At 33.1% G+C, this 25,396-nt stretch overlaps 1 protein-coding gene across 4 annotated transcripts in view; it reads left to right on the top strand.

The window, feature by feature from the left end:
* Grik2 (glutamate receptor, ionotropic, kainate 2) overlaps positions 1–25,396 on the top strand; it is a 663,290-nt gene that overhangs the window by 527,048 nt on the left and 110,846 nt on the right. For all 4 annotated transcript variants that reach the window (XM_005377815.1, XM_013510935.1, XM_005377816.2 and 1 more), the window contains 2 exons: positions 8,124–8,242; positions 11,791–12,008. In XM_005377815.1, coding sequence (XP_005377872.1) covers positions 8,124–8,242; positions 11,791–12,008 — 337 coding nt within the window. The remainder of the gene's footprint in view (positions 1–8,123; positions 8,243–11,790; positions 12,009–25,396) is intronic.

Below are 25,396 nucleotides of genomic sequence, written 5' to 3' on the forward strand. Positions count from 1 at the left end.
AATTGCAAACTTGTATTATTTTCTAATTTATGTAATGCTATTTTCCAACTGTCTTACTCCTTTCATTTTTTTTTCCTTAACCATAGTTTAACTGCATGCAACTCTGAAACCTCACCATATCATTTTACATTATGAAACCTTTTACATCTGAGCATAGAAAACATAGTACAACCTTAACTAATATCCTGCTCATTAATAATTTGGAAGGTAACTAAAATTAACTATGGATGGGGAAGTCTTTTCCATAAAAACTAATTTTTAAACTGCTTAATAAATGCATAATATAAAAATTCCATATGTACTCTTGTGGCTAATACTGTAATATATGCACAATTCCATTTTAAGATTTAAAATTGTAACTTATTAAGCAATAGAAATTAGATTTAGGATACATATATTTATCATTGGTGTCTAACAACATAAGATGTATAATATCCGCTGAAACAGAGTACCACTCATCCTTACTTCTAAAGAGATCATTATTTGAGTTTTATAAAGTATTTTTTGAAATGAATCTCAGTACAAATTTGGCCAATGCAAATGTTTAGAATTAACTTAGAAAAGAACAAGCCAAAAGGCAAGAAAACTTAGAAGTGAAATAATAATTGCCAAATCTAAGTAGATCATGCCGTGAAACTATTTCTCATCAGTTTGATATGTTGGTGGAACAAGCTACTGAAAAGAAACAATTGTTTTATTTAGTCTGGGGTAAAACAGCATTTGAGAATAGAACCTCTATACCTTAGATCTCTACCAATGTTCAAAAGATAACTGGACAGACTAAATTTTGGGGAGGGATGATATTTTTTCAGAAGGATCTTGTGGTGAACTCCTGTGTTTCATATGAGTATTAGTAAGAGTGCCTAATAACAGTGTGCTGATATGGCACATTTCTCAAAATGATGTAAGTTTACTTTTGATAATTGTTCACAGTAGCCACATAAAATAGTTCAGTGTTACTTCTTCATATTTTCTTTCCTGAGATCCAAGTTAATTGAAAATGAAAAGTTTGGAAACATAAGCTATTTACCCCAGAAGGTTTTTCTTTTCCCAGTAATTCAAGCTAAGTTCACTCAGCTTCATTTATTTTCTGTAAGACTCTGTGATATTAGGCAAACATTTCTGAGGTTTAGGCTTTAAGCATTTCTACATAGATACTAAGGGATAACTTTTTCTGACACTGTGAAAAAGCAAATATTTTGTTCCATGTGCAAAATTCAGGTGGCTAGACTTAAATGGAGAGCAAAAAGTAATACTTTAAAAATAGTTTAGACTACAGATTAGTTTGACTATCCCTTAACAATTTCATATTTACATAAATAAGGCTTAATTTTAACATTTGAACTTTTTTATTAAATTTCACATGATGGTAGGTGAAAAAATTAACATATTCTTTGTATATTTTTAAAGAGAAAAATAACAAAATAACAACATCAGTGACAAAAAACAATAAAAATGATACAGAATTTCAAAATAAGATAATAGAAATTAACAATACATTGTTAATATAATAATAGGAATTACACATTGTTATCTCCAACCAAGTTATTTGGATTACCAGATGTAAGAATGCAAGACTGATCAAACAGTTAAAGAGAATAAAAAGTAATAAAAAAAGAAATGATACAGAGCTTCATTAAACAAGATGGTAGGAATCTAACAATGGTTATTATATTGTATATTGTTGTCTTCAAACTAGTTGTCCAGATTACCAGGTATAAGCACACAAAATTGGTGAAGAAAAAAATCAAAGTATTAACTGTTCCTCTCCATGAACCAGTAGACAGCAGCAGTACAATTATCCCAGCTATTCTTATATATACATATATATTTTCCCTTCCTTTTCTCCTTTCCTTCATCCCAGTTTTTCCTCCCTTTGAGCAATTTCTTTCCCTTTCGTAGTCTCTATTGTACAGAAATCAGATGTAGTTAGTGTACTTACTAATTTGAATATGGTCTTATCTTAAACATCTGTGATTCTTTTCATTCCAATGATACTGTAAGCAGTATGACCAAATCTTAATTTTTGAATGATCTCAAGGTAGACAGTTTGGCTTTTCCAAGCGCAGGATATACTGCTGATAAAATGATGAAATAAGGAGCATTTTATTCTTAATATTCTAAATTCCCACTTAGTGGTCAGCAGGAAACTGAATGTTTTAATTCTTCATTTATTTGGTGGCTAATTAATTAGAGCACAGGAATTTCCTTTCTTTCAATGGGAGATGATGAAGACAGAAATGCTAAGTGGTGGATTACATCTGAAACTGTCGTAGCTCCTAGGAAAACCCCCTTAAAGCTATACCAGCAGCCATCTGTGCTCTGCTGGCAGATTCTTGATCTAGATGTAGCTCATTGTTTATATTAGCGATCTTCTTAAATCATTCATTTAAGTTCAAAATGTTTTGTACTTAGCCAATAGAAGAATTATAAGGTGATAATGATATGTCTCATTTTCAATGGTTTAATATTTAAACTAGCCTTATTTGTACTGTATTTAGTGGTTCTTTTATGCCTTTTTAAAACTCTGAATGGAAGGCATACCTGTTCATTCTGTCTGCTTCCCTCAGAGATATCACCAAAATGAGATGATTTCAACAGGATCCACATTCCATTTCAGAGAGGTGGTCAGTATTGCCTACCACCTGAAACCCTGTAGAAATCCCACCCCCTCTTTGTTTTTTAATCTATCTTCTAAGAGTATGGCAGCTTTTATAGATCACCTTTTTATGGCATTCCTGAGTTAAACTAACAGTAATTCCCCACCAAGAGTAAAGTATTTATGGCTATTTGCATTCATGATGGAGGTAGCTATGAAATTCATTCCCGTATTCTGCTTCTAAATTAAGTGCTAAATACATCAGCGATTCCATGCTCACCTGGTTAACATCAAGCTAGACTAATTATTTGAAAAGCACAAGGTGCATTTAAGTACCCTGTGAAAGGGTCAACATGGCAGAAATGCAGGGTGATTTTACAAATCCAGTATTATTACTGAAAATATGTCTTATAGTCACTGTTTGAAGTGTTTTACTGTATATACATTTTATACACAACAATTACCTGCTTTCATTCATCCCTCAATCGAGTCATCATCACCCCTTCACCTGATTTGTCTTTTAAAAACGAAGATAATATGACTTGTTTTAATAAGGAGGATAATTTTATATTCTTTCAAGAATGAGAATCCAATGAAGTTTTATTCAATAAAACGTATTAACCTTTAGCAATCTCTTAGTAATCACAATTCAAAATAACACTATTTTTACAAGTTGAAGAAGTAGAATTTGAAAATTTGAAGGCCAAATTTTTTTAGTTACTTAGAACTTAAACTGAAAAGTAGTAAGACATCACTTGTCTCAGTCCTCATGATGGCCATGAATGGACCACAATCTATAGTAAGTAGTTAAAAGCTTCATATTTCTCATATTGGAATATGTATTTATTTATACTTGTTTGTAGAAAGAATTGTGTCTATTTTATTTAAAACATGTTCAATTGGAAAGATATTTATAATCCTACCACAGCCCACTTCACCAGTGTATAAAATGAGGTGGGAAACTGTTTTGTCTCTTATCTCATTAAGGAGAAGAAGGCTAAGGGAAAAAATGTGACAGTTACTACTGGTAAATTTTCAAACAATATTTGCTTTGCATTTGTTATAATTCAGGTCAAAGTTGAGGATAAATGTATATTAAAAACAATATGAAGGAGCTGACTTATGATGAATTTAAATCTTAGCATACACAGAGGACATATTGTGTGTAACTATCAATTTGGAGGAAGGAGCCATGAAAAAAACCATATATATCTGGAAGCATATAGTTTAATTGCTCAAAGTAATATCTAATGCTACAGAAACACTTTATAATACTCATTAATCATAGTATAGTTTTCCTCTTACATGACTAAAATGTTCAAATTAATATTGAATTAATATTTTGCAGAAGCCGGGAATGGTGGCGCACTCCTGTAATCCCAGCACTCGGGAGGCTGAGGCAGGAGGATCACTGTGAATTTGAGACCAGCCTGGGCTACAAAGTGAGCTCAAGGCCAGCCTGAACTGCATAGAGAGACCTTGTTTCAAAAAGGCAAAAAAAAAAAAAAAAAAAAAATTCACAGACTATGATAAAAAACATCCCTTCAGTGAGCAGCAGATTATTTCATATGTTCCCTAAATTATTTGTTTAATATAATGTATGGAGGCAGAAATCTTTAAACAAGGATTTTGTACTTTTAGTTAGCATTTATATAGCAATATACAGTACACTAAATGCTTTGCATATATTATCTCTTAAGTTTAGGCTTCTTTACTCTTCTTGAGAGATACTGTGCTCAGAGAGATTTAGTCATCTGTTACCAACAGGAAGTATGCAAGTCCTCTGGACTCAAATTTGTGCTCATTCTGTTATACCCAGAGTGAGGGAGGTAATACAAGCGGTAACATAGTGGTAATGATGAAGATAATGATAGGAAGAAATTCATTTCTCAAGGGTCCTACACAAATTAGGGAATAAACAAGTTGATACAAAGACTACAGTGGTAGAACACAAAGCCATAAGTAATAAATAGAGATTTGAAACAAATTAGTTTCGGAGCACATTAGACATTACGGCATTTCAGAGAGAAGTAGTTTAGAAGCTGGTTGGTAGAATCCAGTAAAGAGGAGAGAGGATTTCACTTACTAGAAAGAGCATCGATAGAGGCATCATGCAACATTAGGCAACTATGTAACAGTTTAAACAAGGTTAAGAATACTGATTCATTTGAAATAAAATTTTGAAATTCAGGGGCAGAATAGTTTAAACTTGGCTCAGTTGATGAGCAGTTTGGTTCGTTCAGGACAAGGGAAGTTGCATGATGCATAAATTAAACTGAGGACTGGTTCAAGGGAAAGTGAAGAAAGGAAGAAATACTAAGAAATACTTTTCTGGAAATATATGATTACGAGCAGAGATGAAAGACAGTGGAAGGTAATGAGAGAGCTGATATGGTAGAAGTTCTTGGGTTCTGCTAAATTTTTTTTTTGGTATGTTTGTTTGAAGTTTTGGAGACTGAACACAAGGTCTTCCTGCTGAGCCTTCTTCATATGCTTTATATATGATAAATATTTTTAAAATTAATTTTTATCAGCATATATTTGCAGTACACAATGTTTACATTTCCGTGGGGGATTGACACAGAGTCACGCTCATTCACTAAGTGGCACAGGCTGGACTTGAATTTAAGATCCCTCTGATTCAGCCTGCCTGAGAGCCAGAGTTACAGGTGTATGCCACCACTCTGTTAAAACAATGAAAACATTACGTATAAGGCACCAGTGAACTGGCCAGGAAGCAGTTTACAGAGCTGGTTAGAAATGCATTGAGAAAGAATTTCTGGGTGTGAGTGTAGAATTTTGTAATCAGCAACCTGCAGGTTTGTTAATGACTAACGCGGAAGGATCCACACAGGCGCTGAGATGCAGCCATGAGGGATGGCCTGTGAGCGAGGAGGGAAGCAGAGAAGCAGAAGCGAGCGCCTCTTAAGTTGAAAGACAGGATATTGTTCAACAACGATGTCTGTAGAAGTAAAAAAATATGCTTACAAATTGACTTACAGAAAAAAAAATAGATGCAAAACCAAGGTTTCAGAGACGGAAGTTCAGAGTTGAGGAAAGGGTGTAGAGCAACAGTAGTGTAATCCTTTCAGATGTTGGACCAGTTGTTTAAAAAAAAAGAGGAGTGAAGCAGGCGCACTCCAGGGACTGAAATGTGTTCCGGTGTTTACCGAGCTTCAAAACTCTTGCTGGAAATTGGAAAAGTCAAAAAGATAAATCACAAACTGTGCTTTCCTTTTTTTTTATTTTAAAGAGAAAAGCACCAAAACAAATGAACAAACACACAGACATAAACAAAACAACATAAAAACAATACAGAATTTCAGGCCAAGTGAGAGGAAATTAACAATGGTTGTTGTCTTACACGTTATCTTCAAGTGGGTTACTCAGATAAACTACAAGCTGAATTTCTATGTATTAATTATAATCTATTAGAAACAGATGTGGATTATTTTATACTGGAGAAAATATGATACATATGACTTGAAGCACTCAATGTTGCACGTAAGAGAAAAGGGAAAGATACCTGTGTTATTCTGGATAAGCCTCTAACAAAAGCAAACCACAATTTGATACTTTGAATCAGAACTCATTTATGTCTGTCTACTTCTGTTTAGAGAGCAGTCATTAATCTGGCTGAGGTAGTTTAGTAATCTCAGCATCATGCCTCTAACAGGTCCCTAGTGGTCACCATATCTTAAAAGAAGTAGAAGGAAATACAGAGTCTAGTGCAAATCTCCTTAAGGAGAATTCTTGGAAGGTTACAGACATAGGTTCTGCCTATAGTAGTCCCAAACTGAATTTGAGGTGAAGAAAGAAAGGAGACACATAGTTTTAGCTTGTCAATAATGTTCCCAAGAAATCTCTGGGAAGGAATGGAATAATGAGTGCTAGCCATCTTTTATAGATATCTTCAAGGAAAGAATCAGCAATCTGCAAAACTCTTAAGAGAAAAGTCTTACTCCTGTTTTCATTTTTTTGGTGAGGAAGTAAGGGCCTACAGTGCTGAGCAATGCAGATGTATGGTCTGACTAAAGTCCATGGTCTGCCCACACGTATGGCACTGTCTTTTGTGAGCAATGACCTTTTAGATAACTTAAAATGATAACATTTTAAAGAAAATAATATATATAATGACCAATGGCCAAAATTCTGATGCATTCAGTCACTGTATAAAATCCAAATGAGCTATTTTCAATAGTGCAGATTAATAAAAGAATTTAAATAAAAATATCTGCTGCCAAAGTTAGTCAGGCACAACAAATCAGATCAGAATGTTTGTGTTCAATGTGTCAGTTTAACTCAGAAAACCACCAAAAAAATACCCCTTCTGTGCTTTGCCAAAGATAGGCTATTAAAACAAAGGTGTTCTAAAATTGCACTGAAGATGAAAATGGTTTGTTTAATCTTTTGAATTCTAATATGTCAGAAAGATTATTGTGAAGCAAATTGGGCTCTCTGAAGTGACAAATACACTATTCAAATAATTTTGAATATAAGATTTTTTAGTGTTTTCACAAAGGGCACATATACTAATTTGATTTATAAAAGAGTGGCTTTAAAATGTGAGATTGGGGGAAATATTTTGGGAGTTCATTAATTAGACTAAGTATATTTAATTATAGGAGTTTTTAAATCATCCCATTAATTGATAAATGTATCTAGATTATAATTAGCATAAATTAATTTATATTCACAGTTGACAATTTAAAAAGTCCTCAGTTTGAATTATGTGAGAGATGTTAATGGTATTTCTTAAACCATCAGTAATTGGCCTTAAGATAGGATTTGATGTTCTTTATCTTAAAACAGTGATTCCAATGAATTATAGATTTGAAACCAAAACTGGAAAACAGCCTCAGTATGTATTCGTGCTCCTAACACTGCTTGGATAGCATGCATATATTATGTGTGGGCAAAACCTATGCTGTCAGAAGCATATTTGAATGCTGTAGATTTTTATTTTTCTAGAGTTGATTTTATTATACCCAAACATGTAAGCCTACAGTATTCTTTCCTTGGTATGCAAATACATGTGATTATTTTAATCTGTGTCAATTTGATGGTTTCTGTTATCTAACAAATCTTAAGTGATTTCCTGTTTTTTTCTCCTGTTTTTAACAATTTTTGCAGTTTTAAAAGTGTGTACTTCATAACTAAGTTTGTTTTCTGTTTTAGTAATTTTCTAGTTTGTTTTTTAAACAATTATTTAATATTCCATGCAGAAAAAATTCGATTTAAAAAAATATTCTTGATTTACCGATATACAGATTTTCTTCTCAACAAGTAAAATACAGTAAAGAAATGTCTTTTCTTATCTTAATGTGAAAATTAACTGATAAAGGACAGGGATCTTTAAAACCTAGCTCTTGCTGTGATGCATATGAAATGTTACTATAGAATGCCTATATCTGGTTTCTGTTTAATCTTACCTGTCTTTCTGTTTCTTTTGCAGCAAAAATGCAGGATAGAGTTTCTTCTCACTGCAATTTAAATATATTCTTTTTTCTGTCAATTACCACAGGTTTAGTCCCTATGAGTGGTATAATCCACACCCTTGCAATCCTGACTCAGACGTGGTGGAAAACAATTTTACCTTACTAAATAGTTTCTGGTTTGGAGTTGGAGCTCTCATGCAGCAAGGTATACGATTCAGCCTGCTATTTCTCTTGGGCACCATGTCCCACTCTTTGCTGGGGGTGAGAGCTCTCGCTGGCACAAGTCGCTTGCATGGGTGCCTCTGTGCATGTAACCATAATCCAGCTTCTCCATCAACCCAATGCATTAGACCTTCTCAAATCCCAGCCAAAAGAGATTCTGAGAAAACAACTAGCTTTTGCAAATCCACGTACAGTATAGTCATCTAATTCTTTTTCTTAACCCACAGTAGATACATTAACCATAGTTAACCAAGCTAACCTGATCCATTAGCTAGAAGCTGCATTTAAAGTACTACTAAAATTACATCTCCTTGAAACAAGAAATGCTATTGTTTCCTGTCTCATGCTGATGTAAAATGTTCTCCTCTTTCATATTAGTTCCTGGTGATTAGATGCATTTGTATTGCATGATTAGTAAATCTATTGCACATAAACTTATAAAATTAAAATATTAGATAATTTGGAGTTAAAAAATTTCAGTAAAATATCTGTGTCTGATAACCTAGAGGAATATAAAATATTGCATGCTCAGAGGTGCATGCAAAAATCTTTTGCATAGTTTTATAAAATTTATAATTGAAATGCTAAAAGTAAAGGTTATATTTTAGAAAATGATAGAAAACATGTAATATATGTCTTAATGCTTTACTTATAATTGTGAATTCATTATTGTAGTTTTTATTTTTCCCAGTTGAATTTTTATTTTCAATGCTTTTGTTTCTTTCATTAATCTTTTATATTTAAATAATATTCAAGAAATTATTACATCTTGCCTATGATTTGACACAAATTATTTCATTGACTGATATTTTTGAATATTTTTTAAGTTTTAAGGTTAGTAAGTACAAGTAAATGGCCTGAATTTGAGCAATTGATGATGAATAGTATAAGGAGAAAAATATACTGCTTCATTTGTGGTGTAATTATTATCCACTTTGAAGAAATTTATTTAATGACTATATTAAAGACCTAAAGGAGTGAAAACTTATTGTTAAATTATAAAATATTGTTTATATATAAAAAATATTTGTCACATATTTAATATCATGCAACAGTTAATTCAGTATTGTATTCGTAAGCTACTTACTGAGGTGAGAATAAATAAGTACATATCAAAAGAAAATTAGTTTAACAATATATAATATTAATAAATGTCTTAAGCAAATCCTACCAACTTGAAATAATTTTTGTTTTATAAAGTTATGAACATATATTTGTATGATATAAAGTAATCTAAGTTTGTGGCATCTCTTTCTAAATAAGTATAAAATAAAAAGTTAGTAGTTCTATTTTCCTTTTCCTACGTTTGGTTCCAAGGTAAGGATTCTAACACTCTTCCCATTACACTTGGAAAACAATACTGAATTTCTTTCCAAATAAGAATATTAGATGAAAAACTGTCAGATGTGATAAGACTTGTGTTACAAATACAATTAGTAATAAAATTCACCCAGAAAAACTGTTAGTCACTTGTTAAAAAGTAGTCTTAATAGTCCAGAGTCTTAAGTACATTATTTTCATAATAAATGTCTTACCACAATGAAGTATTTCTTTTTAAATTTTGATACCACTTTTAACAATGAAATACTCTTTTCTAAAATTTATATTTCCTGAAATAGAGGTCTTTGAGAGCTTGTATGTTTTTAAGATGAACTTTACCTCTGTCATAGAAATTAGAAATAAGGCTGTTTGGGATAGCTTTGAAGATGATGAGTAATTGAAGAAATGAAAAGTTCAAATATACATTTACTTTGCCACATAACTACTTCACTGCTGGTGGATACATGAAAGAGGAACCCATACTCTGTGGCTGATGCCCAGCTCCCCAGGAATTAGTGGGATATAGTGCTGGACATGACGTTACCTTGAGTACATGACAGTCAGCCCCTAACCAGGCTCTGATTCACAAGCCTAGGAGGTATTGGCTTTGAGTTACTGGGTAAGATACGAACTTGTGGTAATTGGGCCATTTTTGTCAAATGACTCCACGATTCTTTTCTTTCCTGGTCTTGTTTGATTTTATTGGTGTTGTCGTTTGAAAAAAAAAAAAAAAAAAAAAGTAAAAGAAGCAGCCCAAGCTGCTGATCATCTTGGGAGTGTTTTAGAGTTTCAGTGTCCAAGTGTGTGTCTGACAGGGCCTAGGAGCAACTACATCAGAAAGGTACTTTTCTATTTTTTTTTTCTCTCTTTACAGAATGGTAGGCAGAGTCTGGAGCTGGAGTTGGCTGTCATGTCCAAGTCTGTCTGCTTTTAAAATTTTGTTTGTTTGAAATTGCAAGGGTAAGATGAACTGCAGCGTAAGATGGGCTGTTTTGATGTACAACAGTCATGATATCATTTATCTGTCAGTATTAACATGAATAATTTGTTTTTTCATTTTATCTGAAGAGATTATATCACTGCATCAGTGATGCTGTCAGCATCGTGACTGTAAAACAAATCAGCAAGGAGTCCATCTTTGCTTCATCCATTTTACTCAAACCTTCTTAAAAATTAAGCACTTTGTAGCTTATGCTTTTTGAATACAGATTCAAAATGACTAAAAGTGGATGTTAATGTATTTTACATATACATCTACAAATTTAGTATATATTTTAATAAAAAGCCTCATGTTTTGATATATCTTCATGTCAACATTCAGACTGTAAGTAACATGTAGAACTATAATTAAATTTAATTAACAAACCAAAATTTTAAATTTATTAGGGTTGTACTGTCTAATCTAAATGAATTAAAATTTAAAATAATCAATACTCAAAAATAATATCCAATTTTCAAATCCTATTCTCTTATTAATACCATGGGCAGGCAACTCCAGCCATATGTTGTGATGTTTTTATGAAATATTTATACTCGTATAAAAATAAATTTGGTAAAATTTAGCTAGTTTCTCTTTTTTTCTCATTTCATTGCAGTTATCCATAGTGACGGGAGATACTTGTTTGTACACACACAAATCATTTACTGCCATATGCTAAAATAAACACATTCCTGCTGGGAATATGGATAATTGAAATTTTCCTATTATTATACAGCATTACTTTTTAAAATGAAGCAGAGAAAATGTTTGATGTATATGCACAAGAAAAATGACACTTTACATAAAGCTTGCTAAGAAATGGATTTGAACATATGTTCAATCATTTGCACAGAAACCCACGTAAATGACAAGGGTAGAAAATGAATGTACATGTGGTATGTAAACTGGAGAGGTTTTTTTCTTATCTTCCAATGCTACCTTTACAAACAGTTGTTACTCGTGACTGTCTTACTGGTAAATCACACCATGTCGCCTAAAACTACAGTCTCCTGTCACTATACTTAAACAAACACAAGGTGCCTAAGAGGTCCTCAATTACCTGAATTTAGTCTGTTCTTCCAGCCGTTGTTGCTTGCCTATCAAAGCAATGTGAACATCTGTGACTTAAGGTTCTGTTACACAGTGATTCCATTCTGCCAACTGTCACCAAAAGTATTTGATTGCTGATCAAACTCTTTGTATTCGTTTCACTTCTCCCCGATCTCTGTTAGGTTCTGAGCTCATGCCCAAAGCGCTCTCCACCAGGATAGTGGGAGGCATTTGGTGGTTCTTTACACTTATCATCATTTCTTCGTATACTGCTAACTTAGCCGCCTTTCTGACAGTGGAGCGCATGGAATCCCCCATTGATTCTGCTGATGACTTAGCTAAACAAACCAAGATAGAGTATGGAGCTGTAGAGGATGGCGCCACCATGACGTTTTTCAAGGTAAGTCTTCCTCCTTGCTGCCTACACTTTACATGTTCCGGTGTAGCGAACAAGCCACCCTTTTTCTGTTCATACACATAAGGGTGTGGCAATGCTATTATTTGTGCAGAATAAAAAGAATGTAACTCATGAGACAGAGAGTCCTACAACTGAATACAAACTCGTAGAGAAAAAATATATTTCAGTATTTGAAAATGTTAAGGAGGTTTGCATTACAAATATTCTATTCTTACTGTAAGGAAAATATAAGCAAATAGAACATCTTTTTGTTTTCCACAAGAAGTTTTGATTTTGAATGAAAAAATTGTTTTCTTTATAAAATATAGTGATAATACTGTCAGATCCTATGAGGCTCATGTTTCAAGCATAGGAAACATGCTTAACAATGTTTCTGATGTGTGAGTTTCTCTCTGTTGAAATAAGGCGGGGTAAAATACTAAGGAAACAATCCGTTCTTATTAACTGTATTTACCCATCTGATAATCTACAAGGCACAGGTCTGAAAATGGACAGACTGCTGCTGAAAGCCAGTGGTTGCCCCAGGGACAGCCTTGTGGAACTTTTACACAGGAAGTGTGACTGTGTGAAGTTTCTGGCATACAGAATTCATTGTTCTCTTAGTCCTCTCTTCTACTTTTCCTGCTCATCTCACTGGGTCAAAGTACTTCAAATAGGGAGATTTCAGTACCTTTACATGCTTTGTGGTTTGGGCAAATTTTTATGCATTATTTCCCTTCAATAAATGTAACTGACAGTTCAAATATGCAGCAAAAGTGGTTAGTTTTTTCTTTGAAGAATAATTGGCTCAAGCTATAAAGTAAATTCTTTTCTCAAGCATCTATCAAGTGCCTGGTAAGTGCAAACTGCACTGATTGTTGGGTATTCTATTGCAAATGTGATCCAATTATCACTTTCCGGAAGATTATAGTTTAGTTGGGGACAGAGGAATAAATCAAACTCATAAAACGATATTATATGACTTAAAATAGCAATTTGTCAAATTATGCAATTTTCTTTGTAAAACTTCTACAGCTTACTTTGCTTTTCAAAAAAGTTTTGAAAGACATTGAATTTTTAAAGAATGAGATAGTTTTGATTTAGTGAATGCCATATAATTTAAAACTGTAATTATTTTCAATGTGAATATCTCTTATGACCTGGTTAAAAATTAAATGAATATTTTACCTTTAGTTGGAAAATAATTATTCTTTAGTGAAATTTATTGAAAAACTAAAATGATTTTTTCACTATGGTAACATTTGACTATATTATTATAATGCACTGCAGTTTCCTAAATAACTACTTAGAATTATTAGAAATTGTTTTAAAGCTTTCTGGGATTTTTCAAACAAATTAGTTGTCAAAAATGCTAAATGTACATTGTTTATATCAAAAACCTTGCATGCATTGAATATGTGGTACATTTAAATTATGATAGAATCAAAGGGACTCTTTCAGTAGTTTGTAAAATAACACCAAAAAATAGCTAACAGAAGAATTTGACACCAGAAATATTCATTCGTCTTTTACAAATCTTTCAAGGTTCCATTAAATTTGTATTTTGCAAAAGACTCCAATATCTTCTTTCAAAGCTCATCTTGATAAAGCAAATTCTGAAACAAACTTCTTTTTTTATCGTGATGTCGCTGTTTCCTTCTTTAGGCCTATTTCTTGTTTTTTTTTTTTTTTTGTTTGGTGTCAGGAATCGAACTCAGGACCTTGCACTTGCCAGGCAGGCACTTGTGCCACTGAGCTATATCCCTGGCCCTTATTTCATTTTTTATGTTTTCCAGGTTTTTTTCTTTTTTCTCTTTTTAGTTTAGTTGCTTTCTGTTGTGTCTATGTTTGCCTGCCTTTATTTCTCCTTGACACTGAGTTTTCTACCTCCTCTGTCATGTTCTGTTTTTCTCTCTAGTATACACCGGTGTCTCCAGCACCTGGAGAAATTTGATAGGAAGCAACACTGTGTTTCCAACAGCAAAAGCTTCCTTTAGAATTGCAGCTTCTGAAGTGTACACTAGCTATAATGAAAATCATGAGTGATAAGCACTAAATGACAATTGCCTTACGTTACTTACTTTGTTATATGAGGAATTAGTAGTTGAAATTAAAAAAATAATTAAAACTTACAGAATACGTTAAATGTTAATTTTACTGTGGGTTTTGGTTTAGATATAAAAGGTTCTCATTCTAACTTCATGTTATGACTTGTTAATTATGGAGTTGTATCAGCTATGGTATGAAATAAAACATGCAGTTGTATCAGCTCTAGTATAAGTTTATGCTCATTTTTGAAAATTTACAATGAACTGGAAATGGTTGTATATTGTCTATTTGTATTTAGTTCCATTCCTTTCTTTTTAATTAACAGCTACACATACAAACACTCCAGGAAGTACCCCAAAGGCACTGGCTTCTAAAGGAATTTTCATCATGTTTTTACTAATGTAACAAGGCCCTGCTGTTTACTAATTACTTTAGAATGCACACTTCCAGAAAATTATATTTTTAAAATGATACAGTTTTATTATTGCAAGCATGAAGAGTTGGCTCAAGTTATCTGATTTTAAATGTGCTAAGTTCCTAGTTTCTTGAGATCTTGACAGAGTTGCGCAGCTGTTATACAATACTGAATAATTCTATTACCAAAAACTATGTTTGGTCTTATTCAATGAATGAATGAATGAATATATATATATACATATTTCTAAATACTTTAATACTAAATTTATTGAGACTTCATGAGATTAATACAAGTTACCTTTGGCCTCTACACTTACAAGAGTTGCTCAAGGTGGTGGCCACTAGCTTCCAGACATTTATTAGTATAGTGAACTCCTGCTTGGGTAACCTTGTTCATTGAGATTGCTATTCATGCCCTTTCAGTTTCTTCTGTAAGGGCTGGCAGTGTCATAGATTTTCTGTGATATACAACATCCACATCATCTGGTGAAAAAACATTACACTATTTTTTCTTTTCCTGAAGTGTGGTTACATTTTGGTGGACTGTACCTACTATTTTCAAGAAGAGTTCTTCCTTCCTTTTTTCCTATACTTATTGTACTTCAGACACATTCTCTTCAGGAATAAACCAAAAACTATGAGTGGAAAAATAATTGAAAATCAAGATGAAGGTGGTTCTCTAGTGTTATTCCATAAAAATAATGGACAATTGTATGACCCCACCAATAATTTCCTCATTGTATTTAGATAATAAATACATGTGTGCTTAAGAATTTTATTGAAAAATGTTAAAGGAAAAATTAAAATCTCCTTATTAGAATCCAAGGCTTTCATATACTTCAATTAAAATAGCATCCCAGGGCCAACCACTTTGCAAAATGTTGCTGAGCAACGGGCATATTCTTTTCTGCTTGAAATATAAAGATGAGCAGAATGACTACACATAGATTGGAGGATCACCAGTGATTCAGCTGGAGAGGGTAATTGTTATGGCCTATTTTGAGAACCCTTCCTGTCTGGAAGGTAATCATGTTTTAAAAAATGTTGCTAAATAACCTTGTTTCTAGGCAACCTATGTCCCAGGACTTCTATTTCTATAAATTCACTCTCTAGGTTTGGCCTATCTGAAAGTTCTGACTTGGTCACATGTACTGCTATGGTCCGTTTATCTAAGGAGGATGGTATCAGAGGAGTCAAGTGTTCTTAGGTATGGTTAATGAAATACTGGCTTATAGTTTTTAAAAGTCATGAGTGATATGAAATTTCTAATGCAAATATCCTAGCTCTTCTAAAACATGGAGTCTGTAATTTAGAATGGCTGTTAGAAGCACATCAAAACCCTTCACAATGCAGAGTCAGAGAAATATGAACCTGACTCCAGACTCAACCATTCCCTGAATTTAGATAGGACATTGTCTTCTATCAATCTGACTACTTTCATCTCTGAACTGAATGAATAAAGGAAAATTCTCGCAATATCTTCTCAATATTAAGCGAAAGCTTTATGCAGTGAGAAAGGCGCTTAGCCGCAGTCTGGCAGGTCTCATGTGTAAGCATTACTGAATTATATGGTTGGTTAGAAAACTCCCTAATTTACAATGATTTTAAATATGGTGAAGTAAGTTATGTTTATATGATTTATGATTGAGGAATTTTTAAATATATTCAAAATATGGTTCACAACATATTTATCTAATTAAACTGCTTCATTCTTCTGTTTATTGTTGTTATAAGGAAGGAATAATTTGGCCAAGTATGGAAAAAAATAGGTGAATCTGTTTTTAAAAACTTTTCTAGACTATGTATTTTGAAGTTATATCAAGTGCAATTAGCAATTCTTTGGGGACTTTATATGAAATCTCTGATAAAGAGAACATTTTGAATTAATTAATATAAATATTCATACTTAAATTTAACTGAATAAATGTGTCCTATATTACCGAGTAATGTCATGTACTTTGTGACCCAGTCATGTTTAGTTGTAAGAATTTAAATGTTTATTTAATAAATATTTACTGATTATATTTTTGTGACAGGAGTTGTGTCAAATCCTAGGCATGCGCCTTACACCACGAAGCATAGCGCATCTTCCGTCCCTTCTACTGTCTACGTATCTATTTACTGCACTGTTCTTCCGGTTCTCGCAGTCATCTCTCTCTCCAAGGTTTCACAGGAACCATCTATCCTCCTGTTTTCCCAGTTTTGGTCCAATTATTCTCTTCACTGATACTAGAGTAATTGGAGGCTTCCTTTCCTTTGCTTTAGGATAAGAAAAGCTCCTTAGAGGGTTTCCAAAGCACAGTGAGTCTTATTTTCTCTTCAGTTTTCCTCATACTTGAAGTTCCAGCCTAACTGGCTTTTGGTTGTCTTGCATCCAGGACACTTACACTTCCTCCTCCTGTGCCTGTCTGCTCTGTTTTGGTCCCTGTGCCTTCCTTCCCGCCTAATTAGTGGTGATTTATTCCCCAGGTCTTTACTTACCCATCACATGTCTGGCAAGCTTTCTTGACTCCTTTCAGATTAAAATTTACTCATTCTCCAGTGTGGATGAACTGGTCTTTTCGTTCTTCTCTCTCTTCTCACTTTCTCCTTGCCTTTCTTTCTTTCTTTCTTTCTTTCTTTCTTTCTTTCTTTCTTTCTTTCTTTCTTTCTTTCTTTCTTCCTTCCTTCCTTCCTTCCTTCCTTCCTTCCTTCCTTCCTTCCTTCCTTCCTTCCTTCCTTTCTTTTCTCTTTTCTTTCTTATTGTAATGGTTTTTCACTATATTTATCATTAAAAGATCAATCCGTGGTGCATTTGAGTGTCTTTAGTTTTGCACTATGCTACACAGCAGGAGGACCAGAATTGGATGAATTGTTCTCATTCACTCTTGGATCTCTAATTCTTTGTACTATTTTTTTTTTTTTTTTTTTTACCTTTTTGAGACAGAGGCTCACTATGTAGTTCAGGCTGGCCTTGAACTCACAGCGATCCTGCTACCTCAGCCTCCTGAGTGCTGGGATTACAGGTGTGTGAACCACACCTGGCTTTTACTGAATTTGCATGTTTGTTTTCGTTTGTGTTAGTTACATTTATTACAATACAATTTTTAACAAAGAGCCAAATATTGTTAGTGGCTTATAACAAACTTTTTTTTTTCACTCGCAAGTCTAGTAAACACTTGGGAGCTCAGAAACTTTTCTACATTTTGAATAGATTATGTTTCTTTTAATCATGATATGAAGTTCTTTTTGAGATACAATATACATCTCTTTAGACTTAATCATTGTTACTTCTACCTAGAAGGTGAAATTCTGCAAGTATTGCCTTGTAGCAATATGCTTAATTTCATCTGCAATTAAAGCTCAAGCCTGTATTCAAACAAAATATGAAATATCACTGATATGAGACACTGAACAGTAGGAATTTTTTGTTACACAAACGTATTAGTTGCATTGTATCACCTCTAAATTATGATTATATTTTGGTCAGCTAATAGTTCCTTATCCTGCCCTCCATTTTCTTATTGTAATTACTATTATCATCATTTTATCTCTTTCTTGTACATCCTTATCATATGTAGCAAAAACTAAGCAACTGATATGCAACATTTTGTTATTTTGTTTGTATTGTTAGGATACTTTTTGTCTCCAACATTCTATAAGGCATACTTTATTTTTTTTTTTAAGACAGGATCTCTCTCTGTGTAGTTCAGGCTAGCCTTGAACTCACTTATGCACCCAAGACTGGCCATGAACTCGTGGTGATTCTCCTACCTCAGCCTCCCAAGTGCGGGAATTACAGGTGTGCACCACAACACCTGGCTATAAGGCATACTTTAAAAATATTACCTTCCCCTATAATCTGAGACTTTCATTTGCTCAGCTTCCTCTATTGATTTCATTCTTACCTGCCAGGTGTCCCTGAAATCAATGTCACATACTTAGGTTTCCTTTGTGGAGGCACTTTGATGACTTTTATCAAATTCTATACAGTTATCCATTAGCAAAATAAGTGCTGTCATAAACCAAGTTATATAATGAAAATAATCTATAAAATACAGTTTTAGGTAAACTGTGTTGTGGGTGTGTGATTACTTAGAAAATTTTGTTATTCAGCAAATATGTAAAAGTTTTTATTAAAATATATATAATTCTCTGACGTTTCTCCTTTAACTCTTAACTGAAAATTAGTTTATTTGAAGGCATAAGTAACGAAGTTAGGGATGCAAGTAAATGAACAAATCCATCTAGGGCACAGAGTACTACCTCTTGGTATAAAGCAAGAGGAATATTTCTCTGTCTGTCTCTGTCTCTCTCTTTATCTGTCTTCGTTTTTGTTACACACACACACGCACACACACTTTTTTGTGTGTACTCAAAGAACATTTGAGAAACCAGCTCAGTAATTTTTCTAGCAATCCTTAATAAGGTAGGAAGCAATTATCATTATGTTCATTTAAAAGATAAGGAAACTAGGCCCCAGAGAGGTTAAGTGACTTATTAGTTATTAAACCAGTAACCAGGTGTCTCATAGTGTCACCAAAAGTAACAACGAATGGTCTCATGGCATGACAATCATTATTCAAACAAGCTAAATATTTTAGTTATTTTGGCTCACCCACATGACCTTGTCTGTTTGATTATATCTTTTCTGAAACACCTACACTCAGCCATTGGGGAAGATACACCTACAATATGTTCTTTGTATTCTGTCACTTATTCTGATGTCATTTCAGTGATCTCCTAAAATTAAATGATGCTGGAGTAAAGTTTGAAAACAGAGTTGGGAGTGTAGCATGCTTGCAATGATTGTTTTGAGACTTGAGAGATTTTGCTTCTTTAACATTAGAAGAACATGAGTAATTGTTGAATTGTGGGACAGAAATTTAAATGTTTTTAGTTTTCAGCTTGTGCTTAGTCAGTTGATTCAAAAATGTATGCTATAAACCATTTCTTTAATTCTGTAAATAATACTTTTCTGGTTTTTTTTGTTTTTTTGTTTGTTTGTTTTACCATAGAGTAATGATAGCGATTCAAGTACAATGTATTTACTTATAAAATTCAAAAAATGACTTAGCACACAGATGAGTACTGTACAGGTTCTGACTAAATCCCACTTCTGTACAGAAAGGTTATTAATAATATGATAATTAGAAATTTTTATGGTATTATATTGGTATATCAGTAAATCCAGGAATGATTTCTCCTCACATGAGAATAACCCTGCTTATTTAGGCATTATTAACATGCCACATAATTTTGCTTTGGGTTATTTTTATTTAGAGTCAGTTTAAGAAATGATATCCCCCTTTTCCCCAAAATAATTTAGGGAAAAATTTCACAAATTTCAGCACAGAGCTGTTGTCTCTGTTCTCAGAAAACTAATTCAAAACTGAAATGTTCACATGAACATAGGTATGGTGTCATTAGAAACTTATATGTAAACTCTGATATTTGAAAGGTTGTAAATTACTTTCTGTGTACATATCATACATTTCATTGTCTAGCAATGTTAAGGATTCTATCCTTAACATTAGGATAAGGATAGAATTATTAGACTCCTCATTTAAACAACTGGGTTTTTTTTATGAGAACAGTGTTTTTTTTCTAGCAGAACTATAGGATATGTGATTCTAGTACAACCATAAAACTAGACAGCACATGTGTCTCATGGGAATACGGTCCTGTCAGGCAATCTTACCATTGTGACAGATGATAAGATTGATTTTCTTACTAGTTTTCCTTTACCTAAGGAAGAAAATCATTATCATTTATTGATCAATAGTTAATAGTTAACAACTAATTGTGTCAGCTTCCTTTTTCTTATGTTAGGGTGGGCTTTTTCTTTTTTTGTTTTTGTTTTTGAAATGCAGGCCCTTTAAAAGATCAAACTGAGGCAGGAAATAGTGAAAAACCTTCTAAATACATTCTTACACGTTGTGCAGCATTGATCAGAGTTGTGCTTATATCTTTTCCAGCAGAGATTTACTGAGAGTAAAGTCTTTTTTCATCTTTATTTCTAACACTGTTCCTGGAGAACCCTATAGATAAACATGAGAATACCCATGCAGAGTGATGCAGAAAGTTAGATTTCTATTCCTCAGAGTTTTATGCTAGGGTGAGTCTTTACTCTATTTGTTCTCTGAGGAAAATTTTGTCCTTGAACAGATCTGAGAGTAAATTTTCAAATTTCCTTTGTAAACCTTCTTTTTAGGTTCCTCTCTCATGCATTGGGGGTTTTAGAGGGAAAACTCATGAGGGGGTGCCTGGAGTTCCAGGTTTGTCTGTATGACTGTTGTGTTCAGCTATTGGGGAGCAGATTAAGAATACATGCCTTGTACCTTTCAGAATTTATTTCTTCTTTCCGATTATCTGAACAACTACTTTGAAGATAACAATATGCAATACAACAACCATTGTTAATTTCCTATCATCTTGTTTTGATATTCTGTTATCAGTTTTATTGTTTTTGTTTTTTTATTTGGTTTTTGTTCTTTTCTCTTTAAAATAAAAAGAAAAGAATACATGCCTTGGCATTAAAAGCATTAAGTGACTTCAAAGCTGCTACTTTTTCACTGACAATAAAAACATGACACAGGGGCTGGGGATTTAGCTCAGCGGCAAAGCGCCTGCCTGGCAAGCGCAAGGTCGTGAGTTCAGTTCCTGGTACCGGAGAAAAACCAAAAACATGACACAAATAAATACATACTGTAGTTTTATACTATATTAGGTTTTGAGCAAATTTTTAAGATTGAGGCTCATTTAATGTTCTTGCCTGAGCTTATTGTAATATTTTGTAATTTGGTGGACTACTCACTCCTCTTTTTATAGTGGGAAAAAATAGCAGCAATTTTAACTGCTGAGAATAAATCACTACACAATTCTAAATTAATCTTTGATTTTGTTCTTGAGAATTTCTCTCTATCTCTTAGCAAATACAAACAAAATATGCCTCATGTGAGAGGCATCTGAAATTCTATGAAATTCTACTCCTAGTTGAGTTATGAAAAGTCTGACATTCTTAGGCTTCCAAAGCAAAAGCTACTCTTGCCAACTTGCTTGCAAGTTAAGAATTGAGAAATAACTACGGCTATGTAGAGCACATGAAAACTTTAGTTTTACTCATTTGGCTATAGACATTGGAGTTTGTACATAATCATTATTTTTCTACACACTTGGATGCAGCAAAAATCTTTATATGTTAGAATGCTAAGGTATCTGAACAATCAGTTTGGATTGTTGATTTATATTGTTCTGAAATTTTCATCTATTTTCAATGTGTTTTCCATTTTCTATCAATTATCCTTTCTAGAAATCTAGAAGAAAGAATAAAAAGTTGTGTAGTCATATAATTTCTCTAACTCTCCTAATCCTTTTGCTTTTGTTAAAAGTATTGTAATAGTAGTTGTGGACAATTCATTATTGTTATGAATAGGTGAAGTGGTAATGATTTTTTTAAAGTGAAATAAGGTTGGTATTTAAAAATGGTTATATTTTTATTTATTTCTAAATTAGTTTTGACATAAATTAGTCCTGTTCGAAATAAAAATTTAAACTATTTATTATGCCTTTGTTTTATTAGTTGAAAAGAGTTATTTTCACCCAAGGAGGTTTTCTCTCTGTCTCCCTTTCACCTCTAACACACAATTTATTGTATGTGAGGCTTGATCCTATGTTTATTACAGGGATTTGCATAAGGCCTACAGGAAACCAACACCATTTTACTACATTCCCATTGCAGGAAATAAAATGGTGCCTTTGAGTGAAGCTGCTTCATCAGACACTAGTTTAGCATGCCAAGTTACAGCCATCAATGGCGAAACAGCAGATGTGAGGGCTAGTTGGCATCAAACCATATGAGTCAAACACTTTCCTATGGGAAAGAAAGTGCTTCATTACACTTTATCTATAGTGAGAACATTGGTTCTATCAAGCTGTCTGAAAATTAGAATATGATGGGTTTTATTGCTCCAGCTCTGCCAGTGTGAATTCAATAGTTAAAAAGAAAGCATTAACACTATTTGGGGAATTATAGGAAGTGATTAGAGTTTTAGTGTATTTAAACTTGGAAGGAGCAGTGCCTTTCATTTTAGAAAGTAGCTTCGGTAAAATATATGAAGGACAGAAGTTTAATCCCTTTCTAATGATTACGTTTGCAATATATAAACCAATGCAGCTTGGCACATTTCAATTGAAGAGAAAAGTTATGTGTTTGACTTGAGAGTGAAATCTGAGAAACAAGGTTTTAATTGCCTTGGAAAGTAAGTGCCTGGGGCTGCAGCCATTCTAGGACACACTGTGGTTCTCCCCCTCCCATGCCCTCTCTCTCTATTTCTCTGTGCAAGGGCCACTCCTGCTGTTTGTCATGCCAGAGCGGCAGTTCAAACACGAAGCTACACCTCATCAACCGTAGGAGAGAAGAGCCCACGGAGAGTGCAAAAACATCAAATTCAGTTAATACAGTGATACTGAGTTGGTATATCAAGTGCTAGACAATAGATAACTGTCACTGTAAGTGTTTACAGCCCCTGGTTAGCCACATTTTGAAAGAAATTCAAGACGAACAATATTTTTGGACAGAAGCTATAGACTGAGTTAATGTCAAAACATGCCTTGGCACTTTAAAAGTTCTAATGTTTATTTCTTAGATAAAAATAGCTAAAATGAAAATTCAATTTCATCCAGAAAAATGGCAGAATGGATACACCATTTTGTGTTTTAAAAGCTTACCCATGGACAAAATCCCAAAGTCTTATGTATTACTGCTTTGATCAAACTGTATTTATCAATATTGTGGTTGTGAAAGGTATTTCATTCAGGTTGACGGATGTATTGTTTTGACTTTGGCCTTTTTTTGAGGAATATTCCAACATTAGAGTATCGGTAAAGATACACTGTCCTTTCTTGCAATAGTCCTTTAATTACAAGAAGAATGTCATGAAACTTTTAATTTATTAATTATATATTTGGCAGTCCATGTTCTTGATTTCTCATGCTTTTTTTGAGAATTAATTTATTCTTTCATTACAAATTTTTTTAATAAATTTAGTATTTTTGGTTGGCTGAATTTTCTTTTGATCATTTTTTTTTCAAAAGCCACACTGACCATAATATTTTATTTTTCATTATTAGTCACTGACAGAAGACAACGTGATAGTTAACTTTTTTTCATTGCTTGTATCACCAAGCAAAATGAGGCTTACTGTTTTGCTGCTGCAGTTGTCTTCAAAGTCTATGCTTTTAAGATCACAATACAGAGCTGTTTTTCCCCAGGGAGAAGTGACATGCAAAGCCATGTCCCCTTCCAATACCCTCTCATCTTATTTCCTCATACACATTCATAAGGGGCACAGTTCAATAAACTATCCTTATATATTTTTTTATTTTTCCTTTTAATCACAGATCAGAAAAAAGAACAGAATAAATGTTAAGCTTCTGTCACAGGTGTGGATAAATGCAAACTGAATATAGTGAATTTTCTCCATAATATTGCTTTTAAAATAAAAGAAGTTAAACTTTAATATGACAAATGCCTCACTCTTAAAGTACTCAAAATCTGAAGTATTTTGAAACCACTTTTATTGTGGTATTAGTGGCTGTGGCAGTATCTAGAATTGTTTTATGCATAATGGAGAGCACTCTCATTGACCATTAGTAATTTCATAAATAGAAAACTTTCTAGGGGGCTGGGGATTTAGCTCAGCGGCAAAGCGCCTGCCTGGCAAGCGCAAGGTCGTGAGTTCAGTTCCCGGTACCGGAGAAAAACCAAAAAAAAAAAAAAAAAAAAAGAAAACTTTCCAGATGCTTGAACGTGTCTGCATGTGTGTGTGCAAACGAACATGAGTGAGCATGTCCTGTAAAATTAGTACATGCTTTCCTAATTGGAGTTAAATTATGGACGATTATGAAATTCATTTATCTTGCACTCACCTTCTGTATTAAGTCTATTTTAGAGGAACAATAGTTCAATCTGGTAATAGACTATAATTTTACTTTTCCTCCCATTTGAATAATAGAACTGATAGTATATATCATTACAGTAGTAGAATTCAGTAAAAAGATTTGATTATCTCAAAGGTAGGTGTTTCATTTATTAAATATTGCAATTATAACTAATTAGAAGTGACACAATAACTTTGTTGAGTTTGAAGGTCCCTTGTTATTTTGGGGAATCTATGAACTTGTGCTTTATATTAATTTATTACAGAAACAATTAAATAAAGATCAAAGAACTGGAAAACAGCTATAATAGTGGATATAACTGAGTTAGGGTTAGTTTAATATTATACATACATAGCTTAAGGGGTGGCATGAAATTATACATCTGCCACTCATTGGGGATTTATTCAGTGGCTCTGGGCTCTTATTTTTTTTAAAGTAAAGTAGGAGCAGAAGCATATGTCATATCTATTGTTTACATAGCACTGAAAGTGTAATAGGTTCTTGACATCTAGCTGATGCTGGTCTTATTGTAAAGAAACTAAGGACTGAATTGTTAAAAATCTGTGACAAATGAAATTATTTTCCATAATATGAAAACTTGAACTCCTCAAAAGAGAGTTTTCCTGTGGTTAATGCTAAGCAAAATCTGATACTCAGTTAAATTCCTGTTTATAAATGACTTGAGTTTAGTTGGAGGTAACTAAGGAACAGAAAATCTGGATTATTTTGTGATACTGCTGAAAACGTAAAATATATCAGGAATTCACTTCCATCTACACATTACACATAATTTTATATTTAAAACATTATATCAGTCTGTTAGTCTGATAATATTTAGAGAAGAAAAATTGAGCAGAAGTACAGAATTTTTTCATGTATTTCCTGTTTGCCTAAAGGTATAGCCTCTGCCATTATCAACATACATACACCACCAGAATGATGCACTCATTATAATTAATGAGCCTAGATTAATATATCTTTACTGAGCATTGATAAATTACATT

The sequence above is a fragment of the Chinchilla lanigera genome, unplaced genomic scaffold (genome assembly GCF_000276665.1).
Source record: "Chinchilla lanigera isolate Chin_1 unplaced genomic scaffold, ChiLan1.0 scaffold00010, whole genome shotgun sequence".
Classification (NCBI taxonomy): domain Eukaryota; kingdom Metazoa; phylum Chordata; class Mammalia; order Rodentia; family Chinchillidae; genus Chinchilla; species Chinchilla lanigera.